Source organism: Cucurbita maxima, unplaced genomic scaffold, assembly GCF_002738345.1.
Source record: "Cucurbita maxima cultivar Rimu unplaced genomic scaffold, Cmax_1.0 Cma_Scf00027, whole genome shotgun sequence".
Classification (NCBI taxonomy): domain Eukaryota; kingdom Viridiplantae; phylum Streptophyta; class Magnoliopsida; order Cucurbitales; family Cucurbitaceae; genus Cucurbita; species Cucurbita maxima.
In genome coordinates, this window is record NW_019272043.1 from 1927754 (window position 1) to 1950009 (window position 22256).

General features: G+C 36.6%; 3 protein-coding genes and 6 non-coding genes across 9 annotated transcripts; 2 read left to right on the plus strand and 7 right to left on the minus strand.

The window, feature by feature from the left end:
• Positions 1 to 42: 42 nt before the first annotated feature.
• On the plus strand, positions 43 to 1742 carry LOC111499897 (B3 domain-containing transcription factor VRN1-like). The gene is made up of 4 exons (XM_023151620.1): positions 43 to 288; positions 357 to 996; positions 1079 to 1272; positions 1347 to 1742. The coding sequence occupies exons 1-4, from the start codon at positions 109 to 111 to the stop codon at positions 1605 to 1607; spliced, it is 1275 nt and encodes a 424-aa protein (XP_023007388.1). The 5' UTR covers positions 43 to 108; the 3' UTR covers positions 1608 to 1742.
• A 2982-nt stretch (positions 1743 to 4724) lies between these two features.
• TRNAT-UGU lies at positions 4725 to 4796 on the minus strand. The gene has a single exon. It is a non-coding gene; the product is annotated as a tRNA-Thr (tRNA).
• A 283-nt stretch (positions 4797 to 5079) lies between these two features.
• Positions 5080 to 5151, minus strand: TRNAT-UGU. The gene has a single exon. It is a non-coding gene; the product is annotated as a tRNA-Thr (tRNA).
• A 284-nt stretch (positions 5152 to 5435) lies between these two features.
• On the minus strand, positions 5436 to 5507 carry TRNAT-UGU. Its single transcript has one exon. It is a non-coding gene; the product is annotated as a tRNA-Thr (tRNA).
• Positions 5508 to 5733: 226 nt separating this feature from the next.
• TRNAT-UGU lies at positions 5734 to 5805 on the minus strand. Its single transcript has one exon. It is a non-coding gene; the product is annotated as a tRNA-Thr (tRNA).
• Positions 5806 to 5976: 171 nt separating this feature from the next.
• On the minus strand, positions 5977 to 6048 carry TRNAT-UGU. The gene has a single exon. It is a non-coding gene; the product is annotated as a tRNA-Thr (tRNA).
• A 190-nt stretch (positions 6049 to 6238) lies between these two features.
• Positions 6239 to 6310, minus strand: TRNAT-UGU. The gene has a single exon. It is a non-coding gene; the product is annotated as a tRNA-Thr (tRNA).
• A 6810-nt stretch (positions 6311 to 13120) lies between these two features.
• Positions 13121 to 18002, plus strand: LOC111499568 (protein root UVB sensitive 4). Its single transcript, XM_023151156.1, has 10 exons — positions 13121 to 13802; positions 14179 to 14325; positions 14467 to 14613; positions 15028 to 15090; positions 15169 to 15245; positions 15415 to 15520; positions 16359 to 16461; positions 16563 to 16711; positions 16791 to 16856; positions 17595 to 18002. Exons 1-10 carry the CDS (start codon positions 13329 to 13331, stop codon positions 17835 to 17837), a joined length of 1575 nt encoding a protein of 524 aa, XP_023006924.1. The 5' UTR covers positions 13121 to 13328; the 3' UTR covers positions 17838 to 18002.
• A 246-nt stretch (positions 18003 to 18248) lies between these two features.
• On the minus strand, positions 18249 to 20079 carry LOC111499489 (protein JINGUBANG-like). The gene is made up of 2 exons (XM_023151052.1): positions 18865 to 20079; positions 18249 to 18283 (listed from the first exon to the last, which is right to left on the minus strand). Exons 1-2 carry the CDS (start codon positions 20075 to 20077, stop codon positions 18249 to 18251), a joined length of 1248 nt encoding a protein of 415 aa, XP_023006820.1. The 5' UTR covers positions 20078 to 20079.
• Between the last annotated feature and the right edge of the window lie 2177 nt (positions 20080 to 22256).

Here is a 22256-nt window from a genome sequence, read left to right on the forward strand (position 1 = left end):
TTTTAGGAAAACCAAAATTAGAAGATAATGAAAAGGGAGTAAGATTTTAGGGTAAGTTGGATAAAAAATCTCAAACTCATTGGGTTTGGATGAGGACATACTTTCCTGATGATTAATTTTGGTAGAGTTCTTCATGACTTTATTGATTATTGTTGTGTTTTTACTATAAACAACAAACAAAAACCAATTCGCAAACACAAACAATCTCTCCGGATGGCTTTCTTCACTTCACCGATTCCCCATTTCTTCAAGATCATTCTCCACCACACTCTCATCGAAAGAAAGCTTGTAAGCAACCTAATCCAATCCACATTCTCTCTGATCTCTTCATTTTCTTATCAATTTCTTTTTTGCAGGATCTTCCAAGCAAGTTTGTTATCAACAATCGCGCTTCTTTGCTACACAACAACGCCACTCTCAGCCTTCCGGACGGCGCAAACTGGGAGGTCGAACTCAAGAAATCGGATGGCAAAGTATCGTTCGCAAGAGGCTGGCCGGAATTCGTGCAGTTTTACAATGTGAAAGCTGGATATTTCGTGGTTTTCAGATTGGAAGGAAATCGGTGCTTCAATGTTCTCATTTTCGACTTGAGTGCTACGGAAATCGATTATCCGATCAAGCCGAGGATCTTCCGCCGGCTACGTAAGGACCACAACAGAGCCTTCGATCGCCGCCCGCCGATTCTGCTTCCGAAGAGCGAGAACGAAGATGATGAGGACAACTCTGTTGTTGTGTTAAACGACGCCGTTTCGAGGAAGAGGAAACGAGAAAAAGATCACGAAGCTGCTTTTTGTTCCCTACGCGAGATGAAGAAGATGATGAGGACGAACATGAAGATAAAGCATCAACGATTCACTACACCTCAACGATTCAGCGATGATGAAGAAGAAGACGAAGACGAAGAAGAAGAAGAAGAAGACGAAGAAGACGAAGAAGACGAAGAAGACGAAGAAGAAGAAGATTACTCGTGGAGACAGAGAAAGTACAGAGGATCAGGTTCGTTCGCAAAAATTCTATAAATTTCAATTTCAATTTCAGCAAGCGGTACCAAAATTGGATGAATTCTCACCGATTTCAGCGCGTAATCACGAAGACGGCGGCCGATTCAGTCCAGAATCGATGAGACCTATGCATCCTCCAAGGACGCCGAAGCCATTAACGGAGAATCAAGAGCGAGTTCTGAGAATAGCGAGTTCGTTCAAATTGAGGACGAAGAATCCTTCATTCATGGTAACGATGAGGCCTTCCTACATCCAAACAGGAAATTACCTGGTAAGAAGAAAACAACGAAATGGAATGATTCTCAATTGAAACAGTGATTGAACAATGATTTCTGAAATGCGTAGAGTTTGCCGAGAAGCTTTGCGGAGAGGTACCTGCAAGAATCGACGGACGTGAAGCTGGAAGTGGCGGACGGGAGGATTTGGAGCGTGTGGTGCGGTGTACGGTGGGCGTTTACGAGGCGGCGGACGGAGTTGAAATGCGGTTGGAAGAGATTCGCTGTGGATAATCAGTTGAAGGAAGGGGACGTGTGTGTGTTCGAATTGATGAACAGAATCCCCAAAGTGTTCTTCAAAGTCACTATTTTCCGGCGACCGGCTAACTGAATTCATCATTCTCCTGCTTTTTCTATTTCTTTTTCTTCGCTCCCTTTCTGCTTCAACCCGTGACTGTTTAACCTTACCCTACGTACGTCACAGGCACATATAGACTTTCAGTTTAGCTATAAATGCTTTTTGTTAGGTGGTCCCGTCAAATCGTATTTTCATAAATAATAATAATCCAAAAATTGAAAACTACGTTAAAAATTTTATTTATTTATTTTAAATTTGACTAAAAATTTAAATGTTTTCGTAGAGAAAATAAAAGTGATTGAAGGTTTGTTGAAAATGATATTTTTTTCAAAAAATAAAAATAAAAAATGTATGAAACTAAAATCATATTATACCAAATTTTAAATTGCTAATGGAAAAGAAAGTAATGTTGTAAGGTGGGAAAAGTAATAGAAAAGTTGAGGACTACTATTTATAGGAAAATTAAAATTATTTGACAATTTTTTCTCCCAAAGAATTTAAAACATAATATATGATATATTTATATCATTTTAAAATATAGTTAAAACACGAAATAAGGAACAAATACAAAATATTTAAAAACAAAAGAGGTTGGAGACGATCGATGAGGCTTGTCTAATGACACTTGCTCCAGAGTCTGCTCCTAACCTCGACCAACTTCTTAGTTATCTAAAAAACATGGAAAATATGGAGTGAGTATAAAGACTCAATAAGTAGGCTCTTAATCGTGCATATGCTAGGGTACAACACTTCATTGTTGCAAGTACTTAGGCCCAATTTAGCTGGAGTACCTTGGTCCTTGGATTACGAGGTATCAACCTTGGTTCTTATCTAAGGACCTTAGTACCAATGTTCTAGATTCTTGTCTTCAGAACTTGGATCTTAATCCATGTTCTAATTCTTGATTGTTGATTCGTACTTGGCTATTTTCTAGGATTTTGTTTTGTTCTTGGTTTGTTCTCCAAAATACTCCCCTTAGGATTCACGATACAAGTCATGAACCTGACAACTCCAAGGCTTCATACATTCCAAGCGACACAATCTTAACATATGTCCAAGGTTTCATGTGTTCCACGCGACATAGTTTGATCCCGCATCCAGGACTTCATTATTCCCTACGATAGGATCTGAATACCTATGCCCAAGGCTTCATACGTTCCAAGCAACGTAGTATGAAAATCTACATCCAAGTTTTCTTACATTTCAAACGATATAGTCTGAGTCATAAACATGTTGTATCGTGGGAGGTTGAGAAGTTTCTTGAATTTCTGAGTCTAATGATCTTGATCTCTTGTCCTTGAGTGGTACCTAGCATCCTTTAAGCATTTCTTAGACCCTAAGTTGGTTTAGGTTCCTAATTTTCTCTAATTAATTTGAAAATTTGAATATATTTTTATATCCTTAAGAATAAGCCTTAAAAAGTAGTAAGTCATTTGGAAATATGTTTAGAGGTTGAAATATGTTAAAAAATTCTAGAGGCATTTTGGTCCTTTTACCTCCTAAATCCTAGTTTGGCCTCTGAACATGTTCCAATAACTTTCAAACTATCATCATAAAATAAGGCCTATTATAAAGTTTCATATAATTTGGAGATCATTTAGATCATGAATGGAAAAAAGTTACAGAGATCATTCAGATCATGAATCGAAGATAAGTTACCTTAGGGACATTATAGTCATTTTACACCGTTACTTAACTACTTAACCTTGTCTAATGACTAATAAATTTCATATATATAAGCTTTAACATACCATAATATGCTTGGTAGCGGAGTCCATTTATTGGGTCATTTTCATGTTACTTAAATCCTGAACAAATCAATCAGTTTAAGGCCTTAACTCTCTCGATGTTTTTCTCTCATATTCATTTGATTAATACTTATTTTAAGGTTCATACTAAAATCCAAGTGATTCCTATCCGTGTTTTTCAAGGAAAGTTTAAGATGACTACTTACTTCGTCATCGACGTTTGGGGCCTCCGTTTTTGAGTTTCTGATATCCGAATTACTTCAAATTTTCTTTGACAGATTTCTTTGAGAGTCTAGTTTCTACCACCATAAAAATTTTCATGAAAATTGGTCTGAAAGAGGATTAAAATTGAGAAAAATCGAAGGAAGAAGACGTGCATGACCTTTGCGTCGTCGCCTGAAAATGCACCTCTCTAGCTCTATATACAGTATTCTCCCCTCGATTTTTTCATGAAACTTTAAGATGGTATTAGAGGGAATAGCTAGAGATTGATTTCATACCTTCTATTGGAATGTATCTTGAGTTATTCACCTCCAAATTTTCCTAGCTGGAATTCAAGCGAGAAAATTCTTATTGGTAGCCGTTTCTAGTGCTTTTCAAAACCCAATTTCTTCATGAAATTTCTTCTTTTATTCTTTCCTCTAGCTAAAGTAATCATTTTGGAGTAACGTCTTTAAGCGTGTGGTCTTAATTTTGGATTTGTTTCCTCCGTCTCAACTCACCCGAAAACGCAGGATCTTCTTTTCTTAGACAGCTTAATCTAGGACTATTAGCTCTCGATTTCTTCATCGAAGTTACACATCTTAGTCCTCCAATGCTAAATGAAGTCTCAATTTTAAGAAAAATGGATCGTAGATGGGAATTTGATTCTTACCCCCATTTCGTACCCGAAAACGATTTTCCCTAATTAGGCACGCTCAGGGACTTATTAGCCTTCGTGGTCTTCTACTTAAATATTTCTTGGATGTGCACAAATAGAATAAGACAGTGGTTTTCTACTTAAATATTTCTTGTGGGTAATCTTGTTTAGAAGATGTAGAACAAGTAGGGAAATGGTAGACTATGACTCTCAAATTTGGAAGAAATTCGGTAGTAGGAGACCCAAAATCTCAAAGGCTATAGTTTTCCTTTTGCTCGACTTAGCTTGATTCTTACTCTAAATGAAAACCCATACTTTATACTTCATAGAGGGAGCTTAAATCAATTACAAACCTTCAATTTATAAGAATGACGCTCTACCACTGAGCTATAAGGGCTATTAATATTAAAACTCAACTCTATCTTGATGGCCTAAAAATATATTACAAACCTTCAATTTATAAGAATGACGCTCTACCACTGAGCTATAAGGGCTATTAATATTAAAACTCAACTCTATCTTGATGGCCTAAAAATATGTGTATGCCCTCATGCAGGATTAAACTACAGACCTTCAGTTTACAAGACTGATGCTCTACCACTAAGCTATAAGGGCTATTAATATTAATACTCAACTCTCGACCTTGGCAATTCTATAGAAACTCTTGTTTAAAAATGTGGGCTGACGCTATTAATACTCAACTCTCGACCTTGGCAATTCTATAGAAACTCTTGTTTAAAAATGTGGGCTGACGCTCTACCACTGAGCTAGAGCTATAAGGGCTATTAATATTAAAACTCAACTCTATCTTGATGGCCTAAAAATATGTGTATGCCCTCATGCAGGATTGAACTACAGACCTTCAGTTTACAAGACTGATGGCCTAAAAATATGTGTATGCCCTCATGCAGGATTGAACTACAGACCTTCAGTTTACAAGACTGATGCTCTACCACTAAGCTATAAGGGCTATTAATATTAATACTCAACTCTCGACCTTGGCAATTCTATAGAAACTCTTGTTTAAAAATGTGGGCTGACGCTATTAATACTCAACTCTCGACCTTGGCAATTCTATAGAAACTCTTGTTTAAAAATGTGGGCTGACGCTCTACCACTGAGCTAGAGCTATAAGGGCTATTAATATTAAAACTCAACTCTATCTTGATGGCCTAAAAATATGTGTATGCCCTCATGCAGGATTGAACTACAGACCTTCAGTTTACAAGACTTGATGGCCTAAAAATATGTGTATGCCCTCATGCAGGATTGAACTACAGACCTTCAGTTTACAAGACTAATGCTCTACCACTAAGCTATAAGGGCTATTAATATTAATACTCAACTCTCGACCTTGGCAATTCTATAGAAACTCCTGTTTAAAAATGTGGGCTGACGCTCTACCACTGAGCTATAAGGGCTATTAATATTAAAACTCAACTCTCGACCTTGGCAATTTCATAGAAACTCCATCTTGATGGCATATAAAACTCAACTCTCGACCTTGGCAATTTCATAGAAACTCCATCTTGATGGCCTAAAAATATGTGTATGCCCTCATGCAGGATTGAACTATAGACCTTCAGTTTACAAGACTGATGCTCTACCACTGAGCTATAAGGGCTATTAATATTAATACTCAACTCTCGACCTTGGCAATTCTATAGAAACTCTTGTTTAAAAATGTGGGCTGACGCTCTACCACTGAGCTATAAGGGCTATTAATATTAAAACTCAACTCTCGACCTTGGCAATTTCATAGAAACTCCATCTTGATGGCCTAAAAATATGTGTATGCCCTCATGCAGGATTGAACTACAGACCTTCAGTTTACAAGACTGATGCTCTACCACTGAGCTATAAGGTCTATTAATATTAAAACTCAACTCTCAACCTTGGCAATTCTATAGAAACACTTATTTAAAAATGTGTATGCCCTCATGCATGATTGAACTACAAACCTTCAATTTCAGTTTACAAGATACCACTAAGCTACAAAGGACTATTTAATATTAAAACTCAACTCTCGCGAAATATAGAATGTTTAAAAATATGTATGCCCTCATGCAGGATTGAACTACAGACCTTCAGTTTACAAGACTGACGCTCTACCACTGAGCTATAAGGGCTATTAATATTAAAACTCAACTCTCGACCTTGGCAATTCTATAGAAACTCTCTCATCTTGACCAACAATAGCCAACACATGAATACGAAATGTAGAATGTTTAAAAATGTGTATGCCCTCATGGCAAGATTGAACTACAAACCTTCCAGTTTACAAGACTAACGCTTTACCACTAAGCTATAAGTGATATGAACCAATGTCTTTAGTAGTTTCATTTTTTAGGCTATATAAAGTCATATATGTTGTATTTGTAAGAAGATTTGGAAAATATATAGTAAAAGAAGCATTTGTGCTTTCTTTAGCCAATGGCTATGTTTATTTGCAATTCTATGTAGTTTAGGTTGTATGTAGAATCATTCAAGCTCGACATGATCAATCTATCGACCTTGCTTGTGGAGTGATTCGAATCTCAAACAATGTTCTTGCCTTGAGATATTCGATAACAAGTAATATCAATATTAAAACTCAACTCTCTACTTGGCAATTTCATAGAAACTCTGCCACCTTGACCGACAATAACGAACACATGAATACGAAATGTAGACTGTTTAAAAATGTGTATGCTTTCATGCAAGATTGAACTACAAACCTTCAATTTACAAGACTGATGCTCTACCATTGATCTATAAGGGCTATTAGTTTCAAAACTTGAATCTCGACCTTGGCAATTCTATAGGAACTCTCCCACCTTGACCAACAATAGCAAACACATTAAACCTTACTCTCAACCTAGAAAATTCTACAAAACCTAAAATTCGACTATTCTATTTTATGAGGGAGGTTTCAAATTGTAGACGATGATGAAGAAAAACAAGTAAAGACCTTCAATTTACAAGATTAATGCTCTACCACTGAGCCATAACAATTAATATTTTGATAAGCCGACTCTCAACCTAGAAAGTTTTATAGAACCTAAAACTCTCGATTTGTTACGACCCGATTTTATGAGGTTTCAAATTATGGACCGTGATAAAGAAGACCAAGCAAGCAAATAAATTAAAAATAAAATACAACGAAATTCTACCCAATTTAAAATAAAACGAAACCTAATGCAAGTGATTTTGAAGTCTATTTAAGAGCAGGAAATGAGTGTTGGCTGAATTCAAATTCATACCAAATATACCAGACGTAAAATAAACAGATGTCTGATGCCGCAACAAGACTCGTGTCTTTGTTGAGATATGATTCAAAGTATTCAAAATGAAGATATGATTTAAAGTAGTTAAGATATGATTCAAATATTCAAAGTACCAAGATTTTAGGAGATTGTGAGTAGATTTAAATTTATCTAGATTTACATGATTTACTATTTATGGTCCAGTGTATAAACTATAAATACTAGAATTGTGTAACGCTCTGAGCATCAAGTCAGTAGACAATAATAAAGCACTGCAGCTTTCATCGGTGGTATCTTTTCATATCTCTTTCACTATTCCTTCTTCCAACAATTTTGGTATCAGAGCCAAGTTCTTGTCAACACAAGAGTGAGTGATTATTTTTACTTTTCACAAAACGAAAAAATGGCAATAGCTGGTTTTTCTTTCTTTACACTGTTGTTACCAATCTTTAATGGTGAGAAATATGAGTGGTGGAGCATCAAGATGAAGACCTTTCTCAGATCGCAGGAGCTATGAGACTTGGTGAAGCACGGGTTTGTTGATATATCAGAACCCACAATTGAAGAAAATGAGAGACTAAGCGAAACCAAGAAAAAATGATGTCAACGCTCTATTCATTATTCAGCGAGCAATTCTGAGACTATTTTTTCACGAATTGCAGCAGCAACCACATCAAAGCAAGCATGGTCAATTCTGTAGAATGAGTTTCAGGGAAATTCAAAAATCATAACAGTGAAATTGCAATCTCTAAGACGTGATTTTGAAACTTTGCTCATGACGAATGGTGAATCAATTGCTGATTTTTTGTCAAGAGTAATTGCAATAGTCAATCAGATGAATACCTATGAAGAGAAAATTTCAGACGAAACAATTGTTGCAAAGATGTTGAGAAGCTTGACTCTAGAGTTTGACCATGTGGTGGCTGCCATAGAAGAAGCTAAGGATCTATCCATACTCTTCGTTGATGAACTGATGGGATCGCTTCAGGCTCATGAGGCAAGAATCAATAGATCATCAAAAAAGACTGAAGAAAAGACACTACAAGTGAAGGAGACAAGCAACAACGAGGGCAACGAAAGAGAAATGTAGAAAATGCTCTACAAGTGAAGGAGATAGCCAACAACAAAGGCAGCGAAAGAGAAAATATAAAAAAGACACTACAAGTGAAGAAGACAGCCAGCAATGAAGACAACGAAAAAGAAAATGTTCGTTTAGCAAGTAGAAGTCGTGGAAGGGGAGAATTTCGCAGCTTCCATGGTGGTCGTGATAGCAGGGGTACATGGATAAATGATGGACAAATGCAGTTCAATGAGACAAGCATAAGGAATGTGATATAATGTTACCATTGTAGAAGATATGGGCACACAAAATTTGATTGTTGGTATAAAGATCAACAAATAAATTTTGCAGCAGAAAATGAAGAAGAAGAAAAGTTTTTTATGGCGTGTATTGATATTAATGCAAAAGAAGGTGACTTATGGTTTGTTGATAGCGAAAGCTCGAACCATATGACAGACACCAAATCCTTATTCAAAGAGCTTGATGAGACGCAAAAAATTAAGGTGCAACTTGGAAATACAAAAGAGATGCAAGTTGAGGAAAAAGACACCGTAAAAGTTGAAACCAGTCATGATAAAATAAAACTCTTTGATAGTGATACAAAAGAAATTATAGTTGAACTTTCGGACGAGACATCTCCAAGGAAGTATAAATTTTTAGCTGACATATATGCATCATGTCAATTTGCTCTTACTGTTTCAGACCCTATGAATTATGAAGAAGCAACTGAAAAAGAAGACGGGAAGAAAGCCATGACAGTAGAGTTGCAGTCCGTTAAGAAAAATTGAACATGGGATATAGTTGACTTGCCAAACGAAAAGTTTTATGGAGATTTACAAGAAGAGGTTTATGTAACACCGCCAGATGGATTCATAAAGGAAGACAAAGAAACAAAGGTATACAAGCAAAGAGACATTGTACGGGTTAAAGCAGACATATTTACGAAGGCCTTGTCAAAAGAAAAGCTCTATACTTTACATCTGCAACTTTGAATCAAGGGAGAGTGTTAGAAAAGTTCTGTACTTGACATCTGCAACTTTGAATCAAGGGGGAGTGTTGAGATATGATTCAAAGTATACAAGCTGAGACAGACATTGTACGGGTTAAAGCAGACATATTTACGAAGGCCTTGTCAAAAGAAAAGCTCTGTACTTGACATTTGCAACTTTGAATCAAGGGGGAATGTTAGAAAAGTTCTGTACTGACATCTGCAACTTTGAATCAAGGGGGAGTGTTGAGATATGATTCAAAGTATTCAAAATGAAGATATGATTCAAATATTCAAACTCCATGATTTACTATTTCTGGTATAGTGTATAAGCTATAAATACTGTAATTGTGTAACCCTCTGAGCATAAGTAAGTAGACAATAATAAAGCACTGCAGCTTTCATCGATTCTATCTTTTCATATCTCTTTCACTATTCCTTCTTCCAACAGTCTGCACATCTTTCCAGCAATTCCCTTCCTCAATCGACATTCAGTGAATGTGTGAAAGAAATGTAGAAATGCAGCGAGAATAAAATAATAAAAACAATAAAGACTATCATTGTTATAACGAGACTCTCTCCTTAGAAAATTCTACCAGATCTAAAATCCGACTGCAAGTGATTTTCAAGTTTATTTTAAAGCCAGAAGTGATTTAGGCCGGATAAAAGTTCAAACAATATATAAAAGACCTAAATATATAGATGCCTGATGCCTCAAGATGACCGTGAACTTTCGAACACTCCCCTACCTCGATTGATACTGTGGTGAATAAAAAAAAAAATGTATGCCCATACAAAATTGAACTACAAACCTTCAATTTATAACACTAACACTATACCACTAAGCTATAAGGCTAGTTTTGTTAAAAATTTACTCTCAATATAGACAATTCTACAAAATCTAAAACCCGACTGCTATGATACCAATTTGTTTCGACCCGATTTTTGAGGTTTCAAATCTTGGATGGTGATGAAAAAGAAAAAGAAAGAAAATAATCTAAAATAAACCGTACCACAATTAAAAATAAATCGAGACTTGATACACGCCAGTAATTTTCAAGTTTATTTAAAAACGAGAAATGAGTTCAGGCATAATACAAATTCATACAAAATACAAAACACGTAAAATACATTGATGATAAATGTCCCAAGAAGACCCTATGTGTGGCCACACAACTTTAGATCCCTCCTCTATCTTGACCAGCAATCAGCAAACACGTGAAAAACTATGGTGAATATAAAAAAATGTATATCCTCATGCAGGATTATTAAAACTAAAGACCTTCCAATTTACAAGACTGTCACTCTACCACTCAACTATAAGGGCTAACGTTGTTTAACCCGGTTCTAAACCTAGATATTCTACCTAACCAAATATATTAAAAGTAAAATAAAAATAAAGTACTGTAAAATATTACACAATTTAAAACAAATAACACCATAATCTAAATTTTATTTAAAAAAAAGAAAAAAAAAACTAATACATACTAATGATTTTTCAAGTTTATTTACCGAACAGAAATGAGTTTAGGATACAAATTCATACAAAATATAAAAGACCAAAAATACACAAATGGTTGATGTCCAAGAAGGCTCTCCACGTAACGTACAACTTTCAAACATTCCCTCACCTCGACCAACAATCAACAAATACGTGAAAAAGAAAGGTAGAAATGTGGTGAGTATAAACCTCGACCAACCATCAACAAATACAAGAAATGTAGAAATGTGGTGAGTATAAAAATAATAAATAGCCACAATCCACCACTAACCTATAAAGATTATCGTTGTTATAACCTGATTCATGACCTAGACAATTCTATCGAACCTAACCCCTGGTTGGTTCATTATCAATTTTTTACAACCCGATCTTTTAGGGTTAGAATCTTGGACATTGATGAAAAATACCGAATAAATTAAAAAAATTAAAATGCAATAAAGTTTTGCACCATTTAAAACAAACCACACTGCAATTTAAAATACATCAAAACCTAATACATGTTAGTGATTTTCATGTTTATTTACAAATGAGAAATGAGGTAGGTAGGATACAACTGATGACACCCTCATGAATGCGCAACTTTCGAAAACTCTCCCACTTCGATCGACAATCAACGAACACGTGAAAATAAAATGTAGAATGTAGTGAGTATTAAAATGTGTGTGCCCTCATGCATGATTAAACTACAAACCTTTAGTTTACAAGATTGAAACTTTACCACTACGTTATAAAGGCTATTGTTGTTAAATGGCTCTTGACCTAGACAATTCTACAGAACCTAAAAACCCGACCGCTCTAATAGCAATTTGTTGTTGAACACAACTTTTTGTGAGAAATACTCACACTCTTTATTAAAACTAATCGAGAAGAGGTTACAGGACATTCTATAACTTTATTTTACTTGGAATTACTTTGGATTTCTTGGGATTTATTTGATTTTTTCGAATGAAAATCTTTAGAAAGGCTAGACAATTTATTGCAAAAAATATATAATCATCTATTTCTAAAAATACTCCAATGATTTTTAAAGCTATGAGTGTTGGACTATGATGAAAAAGACAAAGAAAACAAATAAAATATAGTAAAATTTTACACCAATTAAAACAAAAAATATCCTAATTTAAAATAAATCAAAACCTAATACAACACTGAAAATGAGTTTTGGCCGAGTACAAATTCTATAAACTTTGACTTAGAAACTCAGGATCAACCTCTTTATTAGCCGATGTAATACTTCTCTTCCAACAATCATCTCCTCGAACAAAGTACACCATAGAGCTTTCCTTGGGGCCTATGGAGCCCTCGAACAACCTCCCCTTAATTGCTGCTCGACTCCTTCTCGGGAACCCTCGACGAAAGTACACCTTTCGCTCATCACTTGAGTCACTTGTGACTTCACCTTCGGTGCTCACAAAGTTTGACAATATTTAAGGATTCTATTGACATTGTTAAGTTAAGGACATGACTCTTATACTATATGTGGTGGATTTATCATTTGTTTACATCAGGTGATAACGTTGAGATAACGAGTGTGGAATGAGTTTTCGACTGCCTCTACGAGCCAATGTCCATCATGAAAGAACAAATCAAGCGTCTAAATTTAGAGGAAAGCGAGGAGTTGTACTTGTACAAGTTATGTCTATGACAGTGGCGACACAACAAGAATTGAATCATGGCAAAACGGTAGGATGCCTCCTACCGATGAAATACGCCGGGCGCAATTAGATGGTATAAGTAGAAGGTATTGTGATTCCAACCCTTTTTCAACAATTTATATAGCCCAACTATTTATGTACTTGAGGGTTATCATATTGCAATTAGGTTGCAAGGGTTTTGTTGGAAGTGGTAAGAGTACTCGAACAAGAAGCAAAAGGTGCTCGTCACCTTGGGAATGGATACGACATAGAAGCAGCTTGCTCCATACGTTGGTAACTTTTGTGCTCGGTTAAATTTATTCTCCTAAAATTAAAAAGTATAATTTTATTAATTTAGCATAGTTTACATAAATTTCAAAAAGATGTAACAAAATTCTTACATACCATACTTTTAAATTAAAAAAAAAAAAAAGAAAAAGAGACTAATTCCTAAAAAACTGAAACTATGAGACCCAATTGTTGTTGGTAAAAAAGAAGGAAAGCAAAGAAAGAGAAACCCTTGTTTCTTGGCGGGAGGTAATCATCATCGACCTCATTGTTGGACCCTAGTTTCCACTTCGCACTTCGATTGTATAAGCACTTCACAATTTCTGGAAGGGGAATCCGCTGCTTGGAGCGGACCATATCACGCCCTTTTGCGTCTAACGCCATCTCCCTCTCTCTCCCCCGCAGCGACAAGCCCAAAATTTCACTCCCTCATGCAAAGCAGCTCCTTCAACCCAATCTCGAATTCCCTTCAATTTCAACGCCCATGGATTTTCCCCGAGACCCACTTCACCCTTGGTATTAGGGTTCCAAATAAGCCTAGATTCCGCCTTACACCTCGAATTGTTATCAGAACTTCAAGAACTCGGTACAGAGCCGATGAAGGCCTTGATGATACACCCGGTCCCAGCACCCCGGTGCGCTTCCCCGTCGTCCTTCTCCGGTCCGGTAGGGTCTCTCAGTACGTGTGGGATGGGTTTTCTCTACAGTTGGTCGGCGTTGATGGTGGTGCTTCATCTGTGTCTTTTGATTTCGTTGATGGGTTTCGAACGATGTACAGGGCATGTGGTTTGGCTGTTAAGGGTTTTTTTATTCCCAAGAATGTTAGTGAGCATTATGTACTTTATGTCAAATGGAAGTTCTTGCATCGGGTTTTCAGTTCCGCTCTGCAGGTTATTGCTACTCAGGTCAGTGGATGAAACTTAATTGTTTAATTTATTCGAGTTTTCTAGTTGCGAGAAGAAATTAGTCTGATAGAGTTTAAGGATTAGACTCATAGTTTTATTTAACTATAGACCATTTGATGTTTGTTCATATTCTTCTTAGTTTATTTCTTATAGTTGGTTTCTGTTGGGACAACATTTTAGCTTGAGCACATCCATATAGCAGAACTTTGAAGTGTTTTTTGGTGTGTGGATTGAATTGTTTACCTGATGAAAGTATTTGGAGTGTTAATTTTTATGGCTCTGCACTATAGTTGTTAGCTCTGATTTTATTGATGTCCACCTAATGGTTTAATGATAAGTATTCTCTTCAAATTATAAGGAAAATTCTTATTGATAGGCAATGTTTCGGGCTATAGGAGTTGGGCGCACTCGTTCGCTAGCATCTGCAGCAGCTCTGAATTGGGTCCTGAAGGATGGACTTGGACGGTTAAGTCGGTGTATTTACACTGCTACGATAGCATCTTCATTCGATACAAATTTAAAGGTTTGCTTCTGTTTGTTAATTTCTTATGAACAAGGAGTTTTATTTGAAGGTCATCCTTGAAAGTGCAGTGTTTGTGTTTCCATTGTATCTTATTGTTTGATGAACAATTCTTTTTTTCTTTTTAATGTTTCTCGTTTCAAGAGAGTCAGGTTTTCGACAGCGATTCTATTCAGTTTAAGCATTGGAGTTGAGTTGCTGACTCCAGCATTTCCTCAGTACTTCTTGCTTCTTGCATCGATTGCAAACATCGTGAAACAAATAAGTCTTGGATGCTACTTATCAACGGCTGTAAGGGTTCACAATTTTATCTAGTCCAATTTTTGTGCATTATATGTTTGACATACTTTCTTCACGAAAAATCGATCACCTCTTTATGATAATAACCAATATTTCTTTCTGTTGGTAAGAGGTGTTTGTTGGATTACTCTGTGTTGTTCGTTTGTCGAGAAACGTTACTCCAAGTTGTTGATCACTTAAGGTTTGGAATGACTTTCAAAGTGCTTAGAAAAAGGTTTTTAAGACTCAATTTTCCAAATATCCATTTGGTTCATTTATGAAGTTTCTGGAAGACTCAGTTTCAAAAGCTCTAATTATGCTGGTTAAGCATTCCTAAAAGTTTCATTTCAATAGATATTATTCTTTTTGCTTCACGACTTCGGATTTTATTAGTGTCGTCTTATAGTTCTCACTCTTTGTAATCAGTCTGCTGTTCATAGAAGTTTTGCAGTGACAGATAACCTTGGTGAAGTTTCTGCCAAGGCACAGGTTGGCTATAATCCTTCCTGAAACAGATCACAATTTTTCGGTATCCTTTACGTTCATTCAACTATCCATTTTGTGCAGATTCAATCAGTGTGCTTTGATAATCTTGGTCTCATACTCGCCGTCCTTCTGAACTTCTTGTCCAAGAATGATCAAAGGTTTTTTTTCCCCTGATTGTTCTTTAGACTAACGTTTGTTCTTAAATAAGTTACAAATACTCAGAGATTATCAATTCATGTCTGTTTTATCATGATGTACATGTTTTCTCGTTTTTGGAATTTATCATTTCAAAGGTTTTCTAACTCATGATTTTTTTTTTTATGTTAGATTGCAAGCAGCTTTACCTTTTGTAGTTTACCCCATTTTTGCTGCAATGGATCTTTTCGGAACATATCAAGGGCTTAAACATGTCCATTTGCAAACACTAACGAAGGTAGGTTTTGTGTTATTCAACTTTCCACAATATTTGGAGGCTAGGTATGTAACGGCCCAAGCCCTCTTTAGCAAATATTGTCATCTTTGGGTTTTTCTTTTCGGGCTTTCTCTCAAGGTTTTTAAAACGCGTATGCTAGGGAGAGGTTTCCACACTCTCATAAAGAATATTTGTTCTCCTCTCCAACTGATGTGGGATCTCACAATCCATCCCCCTTCGAGGTCCAGCGTCCTCGCTGGCACTCGTTCCCTTTGGTCCAATCGATGTGGGACCCCCAATTCACCCCCTTCAGGGCCCAACATCCTTGCTGGCACACCACCTCATGTCCACCCTCCTTCGAGGCTCAGCCTCATCGCTGACACATCGTCCGGTGTCTGGCTTTGATACTATTTGTAACGACCCAAGCCCACTGCTAGTAGATATTGTCCTCTTTGAACTTTCCTTTTCGGACTTCCCCTCAAGATTTTTAAAAAGTGCCTACTAGGGAGAGGTTTTCACACCCTTATAAAGAATGTTTCGTTCTCCTCCCCAACCGATGTGGGATCTCACAAGTTGAGTGTTCGAATTTGCTGTTTTGTGCTTACTTGATGGAGCAAAATTGTCTTTTATAAGATGTTTGCTTAATGGAACTAATGATTTATTTATTCTCTCTTCACTACTTGAGTTCGGAATGACTTGAGTTTTGATAGAGTGCTTTTTAGGTGAAACACTTTCTTCCTATGTTGTGATGCTATGAAAAAAAAAAAAAAAAAACAAACACTTTTTACTATTCCAAAAGTCATAGTAAACTCAATTGAAGTGAATTTTTCATCTCAACCGTTAATTTCTTCATGTTCAGGATCGACTTGAGATCATATTATGCACTTGGATCGAGCAAGGATACGTGCCTACACCAGCCGAAGTAAGTGAGATGGAAGGAATTGATTTACTATGCAGAAAGGGTGAGAGTCTTGTCTATGTATTGATTCCTCTATACATAGAAGGTTAACCAATCGTAGACTTATGTTGAACTACAGTTAATGAATATAACTTCAATATTCAGGTAAGGTTTCATGGCCAATCAGAATAGGTTGCTTGAATCTGGAGTCTCAAATACCAAAGTTGTCAATGCTTGCAATGCGATCTGTATGTAACAAGGACTATTATTTTATATGCATGGATGTCTTCTGCCGGGGCTTAACAACAAATACAGTGAGTAGATATACTTCGATTAACCTTTACGAGCTGTCCATATTTCTTTTGCTCACACTTTTCTTTTTCGAAATCGTAGCACGGTATTCTTCTTTGTCTCCGTGAAGGGGCTCGTGCAGCAGATATCAGCATGGGGTTATTGCAGGTAGTAGAAAATTGCTTAAATTCATTTTCATCTGTTTGGTTTGCGCTTGATTTGAATATGATATCTATTGTTCGAAAAGTTTCAGTTGGGTCGGGTGATTTAGTGTAACAACCTAAACCCACAGCGAGCAAATATTGTTTTCTTTGGACTTCCCTTCAAGGTTTTTAAAATGCGTCTTCTAGAGAGAGTTTCTATCGTTTGTAACAGTCCAAGTCCATCGCTAGCAGATATTGTCCTCTTTGAGTTTTCCCTTTCAAGTTTCCACCAAGATTTTTAAAATGCGACTATTAGGGAGAGGTTTCCACACCTTTGTAAAGAATGTTTTGTTTCCCTCTCCAACCGATACTCAGTGTCCTCGCTGGCATTCGTTCCCCTTTTCAATCGAGGTAAGATCTTACATTTAGTTAAATCTGTCAAACGACCCTTGATTTACCAAGTGTTTCATAATTTTTTTATTTTGTTTTTCTTTCAATAACATATTTTTTTTTCAAATGCATTAAGGAAACATGGTAAAAGTCATGTAAAAGACAACGGTCAACTTTTGGTGAGGTTAATGATGTTTAGAGATATAACAAAACCAGAAAGACCAAAGCGAAACATTTAAAATCAGAAGGATGAAAGCATTAAGGAAATCTCTTCGAAACGGGATGTCACAACATTCTTTTAGTCCTATGCTTTATATTCAGCCGTTCTTTGATGATTTTGAAAGTCTGATGTAACGAGTCTTGACTTGAATAGGCATGCTTCATCCGCAAAGTGATTGTATCGAACACGAGCGTTTGGGACAAAGAAATCATGAAAGGTATTAACTTTTCAGATGCAATGGCGAAGGAGTGGGTTGGTTTGGTTGGGGATAGCAAGAAATATGCAGAAGAAAATGGTTGTAATTTGCTTAAACAAATGTCAAGCTTAGGATGGGCTGTCAAGAACGTTCTGCTGAGTACAAATGAGCAAATACGATACAGCTTTGTTGATGACTGAGGGAGCTTGTTTCGAAGGACCAAGATGCTGATTAACCCAAACTTATTACTCATCATTTTTTTCTTTTACCCTTATAAGGATACTGAACTCTGGGGATAAATTTAGAAATTGTTAATTATGTATTTTTTATATATAAAAAAAACTATAATTGTTTACACCCAATAAAATTATGGAAAAATATTAATTTCTATAAAGGTCTATTGAGTATAGTTTTATTGGCCGACTACCATATGTTTAAGGTTTCGCTCATTAATTATTTAGATTTTTATTTTAAGATGTTGTATTTCTTTTTGTATCATTTAAGGTCTCATTTGGGTACTTACAGACGTTGTACAAGACTCAATGATTGCTCGCCAAAATTGCATATACTTGAGAAATATTGAAATATCTCAAAATGTATTATAGTGGGAGTCATGATGTAACATCCTTAGTCTCAAGTGAGTTACCTGCATTTACGTGTGTTACAGTGTCGATGAGCGTTGTGTTTTTCTTTGAAAAAAAATATATTTATATATAGCGATAGTTAAATAAATTTACTAGTTAATGGCATGTAAATTATGAAATTAAAAAGTTTAAGAAAACAAACAAACAAAAAAAAAAAAAAAAAAAAAAAAANTTGTTATAGAAATTCTTAAACTTGTAATGTCCCTAAATTAAATTTTTATTTAATAGATTTTTAAAATTTTGAATATTTTTATTTAATAGATACAACTTTTAATATTAAAAAATACGTTTTTATATCTAATAGTATTTTTAAACTTTTGTATATAATGGAGATGTAAATTTTAAAAAATATTTAAAATTGAATTTAATTAGACATAAAATAGAAGAATCAGAGGACATTTCTTCAAATTTCAAATAATGGACCTATTACACCATTTTTAAATCTTATTTCAAAAACTAAAAAAATACAAAAAAAAAAAAAAAAAAAAAAAAAAAAAAAAAAAAAAAAAAAAAAAAAAAAAAAAAAAAAAAAAAAAAAAAAAAAAAAAAAAAAAAAAAAAAAAAAAAAAAAAAAAAAANAAACTGGGAGCATTTACCAAGAGCCCCGCCGTAGGGGAGGTTACCGGTGAGTACTGCGGCGAACTTTGCACGATCGCCGACGGCGACTGTTCCGACACCCTCCACATCTTCACCGACTTATCCAAACTGCCACTATACACAATCCACCTCCGTTGTTCTCCTTCCCCAGCCTCATTATCCCTTTCAACCGCCAAACACTTCACCGGTCCGGTGTGCCCCGTCAGCACCGACAAGCACGAATGCTCTGCCACTGTCCTCTGCCACACACATATCCCCATATCGGCGGAGCCACTCAACAACAACCGCCCCGCCGTCGCCAAACACAGAATTGCAAGCTTATGCCCCTTCAAATTGCCGCCATGCGACAACGATTTCTCCCTCTCCCAAAAATTCACCACTCCATCCGACGACCCACAGTACACAAACTTAGCTCCTTCGTTCACTGCCAGAGCCGTCACCGCACATTCCTGCTTCACCAATGTCTGTGAAAAAAAATGCTTCGTCCCTTTCCCCTGCAGCTCTCTTCTCCACACTTTCACGCTGCCATCCGCCGACCCAGTGAACACTAATCCATTCATACTCGAAATCAACGTATTAACAGCATCATCATGAGCTTCAATCGACTCCAAGCATTTCGAATCCGACACCCTCCACACCTTGAACGTTTTGTCCCACGAAGCAGAGTACAAAAACAAATTGTCATCACTCAAACTCAGAGACGAAATTGCATCGAAATGCTTAATCCAGAGGTTCCTCCGCCGTCTCCCATCCAAGTAATTGCTGGGTTTCATCGTACATTTGATGTAATCGCTCAATGTGGGTAAAGTCCCAACTCGTTTGTGGACGCTTGGATCTCGACTGGAGACCTTCCAGACACGGACCTTGCCGTCCTGGTGGCCGGTGAAGATTTTTCCACCGCCAATTACGATGGATTTGACCAAGCCGCTGTTGGATTTGAAACCGGAGAATTCCTTATGGCTTTTCCAGACGCGGATGTTCTTGCTGTCGGAGCCAGTGTAGAGAAGGTCCCCTGAGGCGGCGAGGGAGTAAATGTGGCCTTCTTCGCGGACGAGAGAGCCCATGAGGACATTGGGGAGGAAGGAAGTGTCGTCGGCGGAGGGGGCAGGGGAGGGCGTTAAGTGGGAGGACCATGGGGATTTGGTGTAAGGGGAGGAAGAGGCGGGTTCGAAAAAGGAGGGGTCGGCGTCGGCATCCATTAAAGAGAAGTTTGTGTCGTCGACGTTGGGAACAGAGTATTTGAGGGTGGGGACTTGGAGGGAGATGTCGGTGTCGTCAAGGCTGGGTTTTTTAAGCTTATTGAAACGGCGGGTGTGGACGCTGCCGCTGTTCTCTTCGGAGAAAACTCGGCCACCTCTGGAAGAACCTCCGCCACCTAACATGGTGGGATTTTCATAGAGAATTGGAGGAGAATTGTTCTTAAGGGACAAAATGTGGCAACCAAGAATGTGTGAAGGAAGGGGAGGTTATGGAAGGGTGCGGTTGTATATAGCTTCTTCTGTTTTTCTCTCCTCAATTTGCGGCTGCTTATGTCTCCTCCATCACTTTACTCGATGTCTTTTCCTTCCCACATTCAACTCAGCTTCAAATATGAACCCATTTCTCCGATTTAGCATCCTATAATTGTGCATGTTAACCCATTTTTTGTTACCTAAATATGTCCCTTACTAAAATCATGGGACATATGTCACATGCAAATTTAATATCTACCTCCCTAGCAAAGGGAAATGAAGATACCGGCCTTCAAAAGGGTGGAATGTGATGTCCCACATCGGTTGGAGAGGGGAACGAAGCATTCCTTGTGAGGGTTTAGAAACCTCTTCTTAGCAAGAGTGTTTTAAAACTGTGAGGCTGGCGGCAATACGTAATAGGTTAGAGCGAACAATATCTTCTAGGGGAAGATAGATAGTTTATATATACTTGTAATTATTGAGAAAATTAGTATTTCACAAAATGATCATATGCTACTCGATTTTAATCTTGAGTGAATTATGAACTTCTATTTGCGATGACTTATCCTTTTATTTGCACGGGTCAGAATGACTTTTGTAGTCGATTCAATATGTCTACCATTTTACAGACTTGACTAAACAGAGAATTTGGAATATAATTTCACGAGATGAAACTCACTTTAGAATATAATTTCCTAACGAAGCCTGCGGTGGATCATTTTAGAATCTTCGGGTGCATCACATATGCACATGTTCCTGACACGAGAAGGAAGAAATTTGAAGACAAGAGTTTAAAATGTGTGTTCCTTGGAGTAAGTGAAACTTCTAAGACGTACAAACTCTATGATCCATTGACAAAGAAAGTGGTGGTGAGTCGCAATGTGATCTTTGATGAAAAGAAAACATGGTAATGAGAAAAAAAGGTCACTGCGAATCAACAGATTCTGGTGGATCATGAAGAAGAACGAGTTGAAACCCCAATTCAACTTCACTATGAGCATGGAGAGGTAGTTAAGTACAAGACACGTCTAGTTACAAAGTGATACATACCGATATGGAGTTGTTTATAAGGATGTATTTATACCAGTAGCACATCAATTTACTATAAGGCTTATAATTTCAATTGCAACATAGAAACCGTGGCATATTCATCAACTTGATGTGAAGTCGGCCTTCTTACGTGGAAAGCCTCAAAAAGAGGTAGATGTGGAGCAACCAGATGGTTTTGTACAAAAAGGTAAAAAGGATAAAGTATATAGGTTAAAGAAAGTTTTATAAGTTTGAAGCGATTCCGAGAGCATGATACAATTGCATTGATTCTTATTTTGAAAAGATGGAGAATTCATTAAATATCCATATGAACACATTGAGGTAACATTCTCGTTGTTTGCTTGTATGTTGATGATTTAATATTTACTGGCAATAATGAAAAAATGTTTGAACTTGTTAGGAAGAGCACGATGAAGGAATTTGAAATGATAGATATTGGTTTGATGAAATATTTTTTTGGACTAGAAGTTATTCAGTTTGTCTATGGAAACTTTATCTGTCAAAAGAAATAGGTTCAAGAACTACTCAAAAGATTTAAAATTGATGAGCGCACATTTGAAACTCAATAAGAATTGTGTTTGAAGCTGCACAAGGATATTGAAGGGCCCGAGGCTGATAATAAGTACTTCAAGAAAATTGTGAGAAGCTTGATGTATTTAACCTCAATAAGACCAGACATCATATATGTTGTTAGCATATGATAAGTCGCTACATGGAGTATCCAACAAAAAAGCATCTCAATGCAGCAAGAAGAATACTTCGATATGTCAGAGAAACTTTTGATTTTGGAGGTATTTTACGAAAAAGGAGGTGATTTGAAGATGGTTGTCTATACAGATAGCGATTAAGTAAGTGATACAAATGATCGTAAAAATAA